Here is a 14,034-nt window from a genome sequence, read left to right on the forward strand (position 1 = left end):
GCCCTAATGATAGTTATTTACTGAGGCAAAAACGTTATCCGATTCCAGCTGGGCCTGTGTGAAAATGTATTTGCCACCGTAGTTACTAATTGCTCAAATCTATGAAACTGCATTCATAATGGGGTTCAGCTGGACTAGACACAACCAGGCCTGATTACTTCCAGCCCTGTTCAATCAAATCAACACTTAAACAGAACTTTTTCAACAGCATGAAGTTGGTTAAAAGGTTTTATCCGGTAACACACTATGCCAAAATTGAAAGAAATGTTGAGGAAGAAGGTGAAATACAGCAGTCTGGGAAGGGTTACAAAGCTATTTCAAAGGCTCTGGGACTCCAAAAGAACCACAGTGAGAGCCGTTATCTCCAAATGGAAAAACTCTGCACAGTAGTGAACCTTTCCAGAAGTGGCGGACCTTCCAAAATTCCTCCAAGGGCACAGCAACTACTCATCCAGTTAGTCACAAAAGATCCAAGGACAACATCAAAGGAACTACAGGCCTCTCTTGCTTCAATAAAGATCACTGTTCATGACTCCACTATCAGAAAGACACTGAGAAAAATGGCATCCATGGAAGTGTGGTGAGGTGAAAACCACTGCTATCCCAGAATAAAATGAAGGCTTGTCTGAATTTTTCCAAAACACACCTTAATGATCCTCAAACCTTTTGGGAGAATGTTCTGTGAACTGATGAGTCGAAAGTGAAACTGTTTGGAAGACAGGGTTCCCGTTACATCTGGTATAAACCAAACACAGAATTCCACAAAAAGAACATCATACCCACGGTGAAGCATGGTGGAGGAAGTGTGATGGTGTGGGGATGCTTTGCTGCTTCAGGGTCTGGGCAACTTGCAATAATTGAGGGAAACATGAATTCTGCTCTCTACCAGAAAATCCTAAAGGAGAATGTCCGGTCTTCAGTCCGTAAATTGAAACTCAAGCGCAGCTGGATTATTCAGCAAGACACTGATCCAAACCATAGGAGTAAATTCTGGCCCTAGAAGTAAGTGAAGGAATGATCTCCATAGAATCAGCATAGATAGCCCAAATATGTAGTCATAATTTTTTTTCTCATATGAGCACAAACACACATTTGCTTCCTTCTTTCTTTCTTATTTTGCATTGCACACTTTACTTAAGGGTAGTGTACATGATGCTTGCATAAGCCCTTCATGACAGCTGACATAAACCTACATAAATATCACTACAGATGTCTTCCAATAAATTCTGTAGGCTATGGATGTGTCTAGAGATGCACCGATACTAAATTTCTCAGCCGATACCGATAACCGCTTATTCAGAGTGATATCGGCCGATACCGATAGTTCTGCCTTTTATACCATCCATCCATCCATCCATCTTCTACCGCTAACTCCTTCTTCAGGGTCACGGGGAAACCTGGAGCCAATCCCAGGAAGCATCGGGCACAAGGCAGGGTACACCCTGGACAGGGTGCCAGTGCCTTTTATACCTTCTTTTAAATTAATAATAATTAATTCCATAATTCTTAAAAAAATGCAGTTAAAAACTTTATTCTCTCCATTTCAACAAATTGTTTCACAGTAACTGGTCTCATAAACAGAAAAAAATTACTCTAATTAACATTAACACATGAACTAAATTCTGAAGATTAAAGTAAGATTTCTTAACTTATTGAATATTATTAATTTATATTAACATTGACTGAATTCTAAAAAACCTCCTGTTAGTCTCACATTCACTCACCACAAACAAAAGCATTTCTAATTCATCACTGACATCAAACTGGTAATATATATCAACTTTTATATATTAACTAGATATGAAATATATTACTCTACAAATATATTTTTCTGTGCAGTATATACTTTTTTGTCCACTCACCTTCATTTAAATCTTTCAACGGTGTACTGGCGCTTTAATTCAGCGCGAGCAGCTCGAGCAGCGCAGCAAAAAAAAAATTTTATTAGACACTGAAACTCCCGCTTCACTGCTGCTCACATCCGGTGTAAACTTTTAGCAGTACAGAGTTTACAAACTGCAGTTTTGTCATCATTCCACACAAGACCTCATCTTTACACACAGCACAAATTCGATGCGTTTTCCCACCATCTTTTGATTGACAGGATATAATCGGCCCTGATCATCGAATTTTTTTTACCTATCAGCCAATGGCCAATAGTGTGAAAAATTGCCTTTACTGATCGATACATCGGTGCATCTCTAGTTGTGTCTTCTCTAATGAAAACCATGAGGCAAAATCATGCATGCAACGCTCTATCCTCACACCAGACTGATCTTTGTTCATGGAATTCAAGATGTCAGATTTAATTCCAAATTCCACCCAAAAATCTAAAATATGTCAGACCAAAGTTTCTGGCACAAATGTATTGTAACAATGGATATTTTTACATTTGGGAAACTGTATTATTTTACTCTTTTTCTCCAAATGTTTAGAGATTTCCAGTTTGGCCATATGGATGGTAATGACTACATCAACAGCCTCATCATGGGGTGAGTATTTCTCTTCTCACTTACATCATCCTTTAATTTCTTCATTCCTCCATCCATGAGCACCCAGTGACCCAAGAGAGGGAATCAAATATGTCATGATTTCTCTTGCTGTTACAAGCTTATAGAAAAGAAGGGTACCAGCAATTGTTGCACACTTATATTTAACATATATATTTATATATAAACCTGTATTTTGTTTGTAATTGTTTGACATCCATAACAGCAGAGAATTTCTGTGAATTTATTGAACAAAGGATCAAAAGGTTAAACAATAAAGACAATTTTTTACAGCCTTCCTTCACCTTATATATTCTTTGAATTATAGATTATAGAACCGTTTTAATATAAAAGGTTCTTTGCTCTCCAATGGTTCCATTTTTACAGAAACAACAAATCTTTATTTATTTATTTTATTTTTATAAGAGTTTGTTTACATATGATTACAGCATATAATTTGATACAGTAATACAAAACTATCTCTCACCCTCTGACTTTACACACAACTGAAAAGCTTTCAAAAATGAAATTCCTCTTTTTTTTCTTCATACTGTATGTCCCAACTTGTTAGGAAGCTGGGGTCAGATCACACGGTTAGCCATGATACAGAACCCCTGGAACAGCAAGGGTTAATGAGTCTTTATTGGTCACATATACAGTAGAGCACAGTGAAATTGTTTTCTTCGCATACATGATTTCATGTCATGAAGTTGGGGTCAGAGGGCAGGGTCAGCCATAATACAGCACCCCTGGAGCAGAGAGGGTTAAGGGCCTTGCTCAAGGGCCCAACAGTCGCAGCTTGGCAGTGCTGGGGCTTGAACCCCCGACCTTCTGATCAGTAACCCAGAGCCTTAACCGCTAAGTCACCACTGTCCCGTTAAGGGCTTTTCTTAAGTGGCATCTTGGTGGTGCTGTATGTAAATACAAATCCTATTTGCAGGAGAGTTGCCAGATCTTTTAGTGGTTCATGTTTCTGGCAATACAATTTAATCATCTTGTTCCCTCTGTCAGGGCGCATTGCCGGGTGTCTGACATCTGACAGCCATTTTTGGCTGTAGCTCTTTTCTGTATTTTCTCTGTCTGGATATTGCTTAATTCCCATTGCACTTCCATTGTATCTTTCTGTGACTGTTCTTTTTTCAATTTCACCCTTGATTATTATAAAGCAAACAAATTCTAATCATGTCATGCTGCTTTTGATTTGTGCACATCACAGTGAGGTAGCTGTGCCTTCTGTCATTGTCCTCAACACATCTAATGAGCAGTACTTCCTGCCCAGTGAGCCCATGGAGAGTATGGAGCAACTGATCACCTTCATCAAGAGTGTCCGGGATGGCACGGCTCAGGTAATGCATACTTAATGCAAACATTGTGTGTAAGGCTTAGTGCTGCGACACATTTTAATACTATTAATAAGCAAATACAACAAGGACCTTTCATTCCAAATTCCCTTGACCAGTTCTATGTTTTTTTTTCTGTCCAGAAAAAAAGCCATGGCATTTATCTGAGTTTAACTGCAATATAAAATACATTTTTAAACTATGGCAAAGTGGCGATTACATTAGTTAATACCTTCTCATATCAGACCATGAAAAAGTAGACATAACCACAAGCGACAGCAGTAGTGATTGCTACGGCTGCAAGGCGACAAGCTGCATCTATGGATGATATGAGCTTCCCAAGGAGTGTGATGTTGAGGAGTTTGTGGATGTTTATCTTTCCTGGGATCCAGTCTGTGTATTTTTCCAGACTTTACTTCACAAGACCTAGTGCTCCAATGACAGCTTGAATCTTTGTGTTCTTCATACCCTCCATTGAACAAATAATTATTTCCAGGTCTTTCTACTTGGACAGCTTCTCACTGACTTTGGTGGAGGTGTTGTGGTCAGATGGATTTGGCATATCAATGAGCCTGCATATCTTCTCTTTCATGTATTTGATGATGACATCAGGCCTATTGGCATTGATCTCTGGCTTATTGGCTTTAATCTCTGCTGGTATGGATGGCCATGTCCCAGAGGATAGTGACGCTGTCACTCTCTGTGACAGTCATCAGTTGGTGTTTGTTCCAGTTATGGGTTGTCTTGATGATGTAGCTCCTGCAGATGTTTCAGTGCATTTACTCTGCTGCCTTGGATGGATGGATGGATGGATGGATGTATTCAGTCTTTGCCAGTAAAAAGACAGCTCATGGTCGACATTCTCTTCATACTCTTGGCAGATCCTACACTATGGATTAGATGTGAATTGGATGGTTCCTTGATGATGTGATTGTGATAGGATGTGCTTGCGAGATCATGTGCAGCAACAATCAGATCCTTTGTCTCAAATTTCAGTTCAGTATGTCTTGGCAATTTGTATGTTTTCTTGGTCTATGCCTGCTTCTGTCCATGCAGTGTGTTTTCTGAAAATGTTGCTGGTCTTGTGGTTTTGCCTTCAGTGTTACCTGACTGGCATAGGTGGTTTCATTGTCTGTTGGGTATTTAATCAATTCAACCAGAGGTGATTGCACCATGATCTTAGAATTTACTAAAATGTTTAGTACATAAAGTTTGGTACAAAGGACTGACGAATCTCAAATATTATAGTGATCTGCCTATAGGTTTTTAAAATGCAGTTTATAGAAATGAAAGAGAATTTGTGAATGAATGACCATTCTCGGTTTCAAATATCAGTTTTGGCCTAGAATAAATTTTAAGTAATTTGAAGACATTGATGCAACCAACTTTTTGGAATTTTGTTGAATTGACATGGAATGACCAATTTGCTGTTATTGTGCGTTATTGATGCTGTGCGTTATTGTGTTGTTGTTGTTGTTGTTGTTGTTATTATTATTATTATTATTATTACTACTCACTTAGCAACATGGAAGCATTGACATTAACTGTTAAAGTGCAAAAGTAACAACACTTCATTTTCTTTGTATTTACATGAACAGGCTTATGGAGGGGACGGTTTTTCCCAGAGACTCAAACGTGTGGCCTATGATGCCAGATCCACCATCATGGTGAGTGATGACCTCAATTTACCTATAACATAACAAGCAGGGGTGAATAGATTGTGGTCTGACAAGTTCAGAAACCCTAGAAAGGGTGCTAATACCTCTAGACTTGGATGGATGGATGGATAGATAGATAGATAGAGTGCCAACACTTAGGTTGCCAGTACTTGTAAAGTTAGATAGATAGTTGGGTATGGTGCCAATACTTCTAGAGTTGAATAGATAGAGAGATAGGGTACCAACACTTCTAGACTTGGATAGATAGATAGGGTGCCAAAACTTGTAGAGTTAGAGAGCTCATTAGGTAGGGTGCCAATACTTCTAGAGTTGGACAGATAGGGTGGCAATACTTGTAGAATTGGATCGACAGGGTGCCAGTACTTTAGGGTGCCAATAGTAAATTGTCTTTATTGTTTAACTTTTTGATCTTTTTTTTATCCAAAAAATACATATTTGTTAAATATAGGTATGCAACAATTATTGGCACCCTTTTAGTCAATACTTTGTGCTACCTCCCTTTGCCAAGATAACAGCTCTGAGTCTTCTCCTATAACGCCTGATGAGGAGAATACATGGAGAGGGATCTGAGACCATTCCTCCATACAGAATCTCTCCTGATCCTTCACATTCTGAGGTCCACACTGGTGGACTCTCCTCTTCAGTTCACCCCACAGGTTTTCTATGGGGTTCAGGTCAGGGGACTGGGAGGGTCAATTTTAGAACCTTGATTTTGTGGTCAGTAAACCATTTTTGTGTTGATTCTGATGTATGTTTTGGATCATTGTCCTGCTGGAAGATCCAATCACAGCCCATTTGAATCTTTCTGGCAGAGGCAGTCAGGATTTCATTTAATGTCTGTTGATATTTGATAGAGTCCATGATGCCATGTATCCTAATAAAATGTCCAGGTCCTCTGGCAGAAAAACATTAAAGATCCACCATCATATTTAACCATGGGCATGAGGTACTTTTCCATATGGCTACCTCTCTGTGTGCTCCAAAACCACCTCTGGTGTTTATTACCAAAAAGCTCTATTTTGGTTTCATCTGACCATAGAACCCGCTCCCATTTGAAGTTCCAGTAGTGTCGGCAAACTGAAGACGCTCGAGTTTGTTTTTTCTTGAAACCCTTCCAAGCAACTCGTGGCGATGTAGGTGACTTCGGATTGTAGTTTTGGAGACTTTCTGTGACCCCAATATGCAACGAACTTCTGCAATTCTCCAGCTGTGATCCTTGGAGATTTTTTGTCCACTCGAACCGTCCTCTTCACAGTGCGTTGAGACGATATAGACACACGTCCTCTTCCAGGTTGATTCATAACATTATGAATGACTAAGGGAATTTGGCCTACGTATTATATCATATTTGGGGCAGTGGTGGCTTGATGGTTAAGTCTCTGGGTTACTGATCAGAAGGTCGGGGGTTCAAGCCCCAGCACTACTGCCAGGCTGCCACTGTTGGGCCCTTGAGCAAGGCCCTTAACCCTCTCTGCTCCAGGGGCGCTGTATCATGGCTGACCCTGCGCTCTGACCCCAGCTTGCTGACATGCTGGGATATGCAAAGAAAAGAATTTCACTGTGCTGTAATGTATACATGACCAATAAAGACTCATTATGATTATATTTATACCCCTGTGAAACAGGAAGTTGTTCCGAGTCACCCAGGTGTATTAAAAAATGTAAAATATCAATGGGAATATACTTCAAATATATTTTTCCCATATGAATTAATAGCGGTGCCAATAATAGTTGCACACCCTATATTTAACAAATATATTTTTTTGGTTCAACCTGTGTTGTCTTTCCAATTGTTTGATATCCATGAGAGCAGAGTATTTTTATGAATTTGTTGAACAAATCTCCAGTTATCGGAAGTGTTTGGTTGCAGTTATTGCTGATAAAGGTGGCACAACCAGATTATAAGTTTAAGGGGGCAATTAGCTTTTCACATGGTGATAGATGTTGGATAACTTTTTTTTTGCTTCAATAAAAAACAAAGAAAGAAAAACTGTATTGTGTTTACTCAGGTTGTATTGGTTTTATGTTGTATTTTGTTTGAAGATCTAAAACTATTTAGTATGAGATATACACAAAAAAAGAAGAAATCAGTTTTCACAGCACTGTATATAATTGTTTGTGTATAAATGGATAGTAAATAATGAATAATAGTGGCTAAATTTTATGCAATGCAGCATTAATGTTTACATAATATTTTATATTAATGTGTCTGTGTTTGTCTCAGTCTGTGTTCCGCAGTTCTCCGGTGCTGGCCTGTTTCCTCTTCGGCCTGCCGTTAGGTGTCATTAGCCTCATGTGCTATGGCATATGCACAGCTGAGTCAGACGATGACGCTGAGCTGATAAAAAGAGAGGGACTGACAGATGAGGAGGAGGAAGAGGAGGAGGAAGATGTGAGACAGCATCTGGCTGCACGGCTCAATGGCCCAGGAAAGGGCGATGAAGTAGAAGAAGAACTAGAGGAAAAGCGAGCAGCGGAGGAGAAGAGTGAAGCAGAGAAAAAGCATGATTAACACAGGGGAGGTGTGTGGATGAAAGGGAGGAGGATTACAGTAATGCAGACATTAATCATTTATCTGGTTTCAGATTTTTAAATCACTCCTGCACTCTGACTTAATTGCTGTAGGGCTTAAAATGTGAGTTTGGAAAGGTTTTTTTTTTTTTTTAGTGAGTTCCTTTTTTTTAATTTGTAACTGTTTATAAGAGTTATGGAGTCAGGTGAGGATATGTAATATCAGAGTTGTTGCTCTGAGGATCATCTGAATGGCAAATGGATTGTCATTTCTGCTGGGTGTGAAGAGGGAAAAAAATCCCTCATATTTGGACTAAGAAACTTGAAATCGTAATTTTGTCCGTTTTCATCAGTCATTCTGTTTTATATGCTACACATCATCCTGTGTGGCATTTTAGTCCAGTGCTCATTTATCCATCTATCCACTGTGCAAATTGCTCTTGCTTTGGTGCACTTCTTTGGTGTTGATGATAGCTATATTAGATGTAGATATTAGCGATGTTTTAACCATGCTATATCTATGTTAAGCTCCATGCTGTAAAGCAGGAGTATGAGATTTGAACATAAAAAGACTCAGGGTTCATGATAATAGAGGTTTCAAATGCAGCATAATTTCCCTGCTAGAAAACAAACACAAAGTAATAATCTTAAAAAGCTATAAAGGCATTACTCAAAAGAGATTTGACAGATTACGTAAGCGTGCAATTATCATCAGTGTGTGGAACAAACAATTAAGCAAGAGATTAATCAAGATATAAAAGGTATACTGAATCAATGTTACATATGCAGTAAAACATGCGAACGGGGCCTTTACTTCTAGACTTGGCCATCTTCATGCAAGCAGAACATCTTTCAAGCTAGTTTCGAGTTTGGGTTTACATTTGGTCTATGCCCAGTTGGTGAATATAGAAATAATAAGGCGCACATCCAGAATTTTGCATCACCATTGCCAGTAAATTCCATTTTTTGCAAGGTAGTAGAAGCAGTTCAAGTTAATTGCACTTTTCTCATATGAAAAGTTATGTATGGTTTGGGCAACGGTTAATGCTTATAGCTTTTTTGTGACATCTAAAATTTAACAAAGATGTCATCACATAATAGAACACAAGTAATCAAGATAGAATGTTTAAAACTGTATTTTGGATAGGATTTTCCCACCTGTGTATATCTGTCTTTTCACTGTTGGGTTTGTGGCTTAGAAATGAACTGAACTAATGTGGGTTATACAAATGCCAACACACTGCATTAAGATAATATTACCGTACGCACTGAACACACTGGAGATGTGATGTCCAGTTACTTTCTGCTAAAGAAAGATTTTGATCAAAAGTTACATCTGCATGAATTTCTTTCCTTTTTTTCTTTTTTCTTTTCCTTGTTTTGGATTCATTCAAATCCACATTTATCATTAAAGTAGTTCAAGACGGTTCAGAAAAAGAAGTACATTATGCTGATTAATACAGCAAAGAGATGGCAGGATAAATGTATTGTGCCACTAATATACTTTTCTAAAGTAACTTGATGATGGTTATAAATATGATGGTTAAAAATAAAATTAGCATTTTGAAGGCTGAGGAGTGAAGAAGAGATGATTATCTTGAGATTTTATATATTTATATAATATATATATATATATATATATATATATACACGCACATCCTATATGTACTCAAAATCTGCTTCAACTAATCCAATAGCAATAATGTAATTAGGTAGTTCTTCTTCTTCAGACCACAGTGAGACAACTTGATCTTAAAATTCTAATGAAGAAACAGACTCCCAGGCATGGACTGTTTCTTGGTGTATTATTTAGTAGACAACATTTTTAAAGCTGAGAATTAACTGAAGGCGGTTATAAATAATTGTTTGCAAAGCCTACCACCTGAGCTTTCAAGAAAAATGTAAGCATCCTTTACAAAAGTATATCCCACTGTGGGCCCTCAATATTGCTCTTACTTCGTCTAGTTTATGCCCACATTAACGTTTGTACAAGCTTTATAAAAGGTTTGTCCCTTATGCCATTGCTTGGTACATTACAACATGTAAATTTTACAAGTCCCATACTTATAATAAGAAAATTCCATGTGGCTAGTTTATGAACTGCATGTTTATGACTTGAAGTTCTCATTATGTTCTACTATTTTTTTTTTTATAGATTTTTTTTATCATGGTGTTTATGGGCTTTGCAAAGAATGAATTATTAGTTGGTATGCATATTGTCTCCTGACAGAAGTCAAATAAATGCTGTAATCCCCCCCTCCCCCCACCACACCCTACCCCACCCTACCCTTTCTTTGTTGATTAAGTCCTCCAATGTCTTGGCTGATTCTCTCTTCTTGCTGATTTTTCATGATTTCTGTCATAACATTTGATTAAAATTATTATTTTGAGGGGTGTTAAATACTTACTTAATTAAAATAATTAAAGGGAGACCCATTAATTTGTCTGTGCAAGGCCAGACTAACAACACTGAATGAAGTATTCTGGGTAAAGTTATACTTTCCGTTCAGCTTGATCACCTATTACACTGAAATTTCACTTGCTTGATTTGGAAATATGTTTGGGGGTCATTATCTTGCTAAAACCTGCTTACCGAACTTCCTACTGTAGCTGAGGCAACCAGATTTTGGCCTAAAATATCTTAGCAGAATTCATGATTTAATCAGTTGTCACAAACGGACCACCTGCCACAAAACAGCCCTAAAGCATAACAGATCCATCGCCATATTTTACAATGGGTATCAGCTCCCTTTATTTACCAAACATACCAATGCTAATCATGGCCAACGTTGGTCTGTGACACCACACTATTCCAACTGCATGAGATGGTCTCAAAAAGGGATTCTTTTGTGCAACCTTAAACAGCTTCTTGTTATGGAGGTGCATCTTATAGATGATTTTGTAACTTGCAATATATCTATTAGCTGACTTGTACAGGTCAACAACAGTCTGTCTCTTTAGTTTTCCAGTATTGATGGGTCCATCATCTACTCTAATGAATATTGGGAAGCTGGTGATTTGCATAAGGGCAGCCTGTATATTTTTTTTTACCTGATTGGTAGAAAAGTAAAGTGCGGATGATGTGAGTTGCTGAATGTGCCCACTTGTTTGGTTAATCTCCCCTGTTGCCAGTGAAACACAATATGGCAATAACACTGATAGTGTGTAAGATGTGGAAATGTGCTTTTATTTAAAAGGTCCATAATCAAAAGTTTGGTCATTTTTAACTAGCTCATTATCGTTAAAGATGTCATTAAAGATTAAAGCACCAGGCGTCTGTCAGGCAAAATTTATCAGTCATCATGATGAAAAGGAATCTCTCAGTTGTCTCATTTTTCAGTTAGAATAATGATGGGGCATTGAATGCTTCTTCATGATCAAAATGTAAAAGCTTTTTTAAGAAGCATTCTATACCATGTCATGTGTGTGTGTGGTTTTTAAGAGGTGCAGATGTACATATGTGAGAAAGCATAATGAAAAAAGTAACTACATGAAGCAGCAATGTGATTGCAACATATTTGTTTGATTTGTGGGAAAGGATTTAAAACCCACTTTAAATTCTGGAAATTATCAACCACAGAGCTGACATAGAGCCAGACTAAAGAGGAAATGCAAGTTCACTGATGAATGGGGTAAATTTTTCAATAAATGGCATTCACTCAAATATCCATTTGAAAAATAGCACTGTATTTGGTAAAGCATGCACTAAAGGTTAATGCCATAGAAATAACTGTCAAACTCTACTACAATGAAATGCTAGCTACAGCAAAAGGAGAAGGACTGCTACAGAGGAACATTACAGTATCCTTGTAAATTTGTCTCTTTGTCAGTTGGAACATGTAAAGTCTGTGTTTTCTGTAGATTTGTCCTAGGGCCTGTTCTCTGTCATGTTAAAACAGCCTGAATGTAATCACAGGTTAGATTTACTCATTTGATTGACACAATCCTTCACAGACCCTGTTATACTAGCAAGTTAGTACTTTTTTAAGTTCATATCATCTCTACACATGCTTTTAGACATGTGGCAGCCTGGGTTTTAATGTTATGGCCTTCAAATGGTGGAATTTTCTAACTGATATAGTTTTAAAACAAACCGGCTTCCCTGAACTGAAATATGTTTCTCTTTTGTATGTATCTCAGTCATAAGTAAAGTTTTAAAGTCTGTTTAACCCCAAAAGTGAAATGGGAGAAAACTAAATAAAAACACTTATTTACATGCAGCGTAGAAGTTTTATTCTTTCAGCACAGAAGCGTTCCCTTAATAATAATTTTATCTCTTCTGGAAAATGCTGTTTTAGAGCACCTCTCAGGTTGTTGTAGGTCCAAATTTTGCCTATTACCTGAAGACATTTAACATAGTAACAGATACTCACATATTCAATTAGAGAAAGAAAAATAAGACACCAGCCGTGAGTGAGAAGAAGCAAGGGTCCAGGTTTATTCGTTCCGTTCCACCACACGAGATCCACACAGTTTGAGACGTCCCAAAATGTGATCTAAAAAAACCCAGAGCTGAAGCTCTTCTATTTATACAGTTTTCTTAGGGTCAGGATGACCCAGACATCAATATGTTTTAGAAAGAGCCTTCCCACAATACCATTATGTTTTAGAAAGAGCCTTCCCCAAACACCATTAGGTTTTCGAAAGGGCCTTCCCATAATACCAATAGGTACGAGACTCAACATTTCGGAGAGACCTTGGTCTCACGGGGTCCGCTGTTCCCATCGACGGTTATCTTGCAGCCCTAGCCATTCCCATCGACGGTTATCTCACAGGTGCAACTTGGCTCAACTACCCTTATAAACGGCCCGTCTTGGTTCTCTCTTAAAAATTAAGTCCTTCGTCTGTGTTACTCCTGACTTTTTCTCGTGAGAAAAGAATCCTCCACACCTTCAAGTGCATTATGAGTAAGTTTCTTTCACATTTTTCTGTATTTCTGTTTTATAATGCTTTTTTCTTTTCATATTTGCTCTACATTTCTGTTTTATATCTGGTTATACTGCTTGCAAGTATTTTACCCCCTTTTCTGTACTCCATACTTCACAATATCATTATAATATCCTTATAATCCTTATATTATCCTTATAATATCTTAATACTCCTTTTATTATTCTTATAATGTTCTGTTTTCCTTCTGTATGTGTGTGCGTGGCGGCATAGGCCTCTGTGTGTGTATGTGTCTCTTAGTTGACCGTCCACCTACGCTCTGAGGCCTGCCGCACTTAATCAAATACATGTATTGTTATCCGCCTGCGCCTTGCTTATCTGTGTGTTGTGTCTTAGGAGAACATCCGTTCATACAGTCCATCAGGCCAGTGAATTCTCAATAAGATTACATATTACTCATACTAGGTCTCCCTCGTGTTTATTTCATGTATATTTTATATACAACATTGTGGTCGAGTACGTATATACACTGATCAGCCATAACATTAAAACCACTGACAGGTGAAGTGAATAACATTGATTTTTTTTCACACAGGCACCGGTCAAGGGGTAGGATAGATTAGGCAGCAAGTGAACAGTCAGCTCTCGAAGTTGATGTGTTGGAAGTAGGAATATGGGCAAGTGTAAGGATCTGAGCAACTTTGACGCAAAATGATGGCTCATGACTCGAGCAACTCCAAAAAGGCAGGTCTTTTGGGGTGTTCCTGATATGCAGTGGTTAGTACCTACTAAAAGTGGTCCAAGGAAGAACAACTGATGAACTGGTAACAGGGACATGGGTGCCCAAGGCTCTTTGATGTGCGTGGGCAGCAAAGGCTAGCCTCTGTGTTTGGAACCCATAGAACAGATACTGTAGCACAAACTGCTGAAAAAGTTCATGCTGGGTATGATAGAAAGCTTGCATTACAGCTTGCTGCATATGGGGCTGTGTAGCCGCAGACCAGTCAGAGTGCCCATGCTGACCCCTGTCCTCAGCTGAAATCACTTACAAAGGCCACATGACCATCAGGTCTTTTATGATGCACCACGCCTACTTAGATCAAAAGATGCAGGCTATTTGACGGTACC

The 14,034-nt window shown here is 38.3% G+C and overlaps 1 protein-coding gene across 2 annotated transcripts in view; it reads left to right on the forward strand.

Annotated features, from left to right (window-relative positions):
- The window catches only part of tmx3b (thioredoxin related transmembrane protein 3b), a 35,956-nt gene extending 25,547 nt beyond the window's left edge, over positions 1 to 10,409 (forward strand). For both annotated transcript variants that reach the window (XM_053610997.1, XM_053610998.1), the window contains exons 13-16: positions 2,436 to 2,492; positions 3,706 to 3,835; positions 5,428 to 5,496; positions 7,733 to 10,409. In XM_053610997.1, coding sequence (XP_053466972.1) covers positions 2,436 to 2,492; positions 3,706 to 3,835; positions 5,428 to 5,496; positions 7,733 to 8,020 — 544 coding nt within the window. In that variant the 3' untranslated portion in view covers positions 8,021 to 10,409. The remainder of the gene's footprint in view (positions 1 to 2,435; positions 2,493 to 3,705; positions 3,836 to 5,427; positions 5,497 to 7,732) is intronic.
- Positions 10,410 to 14,034: the final 3,625 nt, after the last annotated feature.

Source organism: Ictalurus furcatus, chromosome 23 (assembly GCF_023375685.1).
Source record: "Ictalurus furcatus strain D&B chromosome 23, Billie_1.0, whole genome shotgun sequence".
NCBI classification, from domain to species: domain Eukaryota; kingdom Metazoa; phylum Chordata; class Actinopteri; order Siluriformes; family Ictaluridae; genus Ictalurus; species Ictalurus furcatus.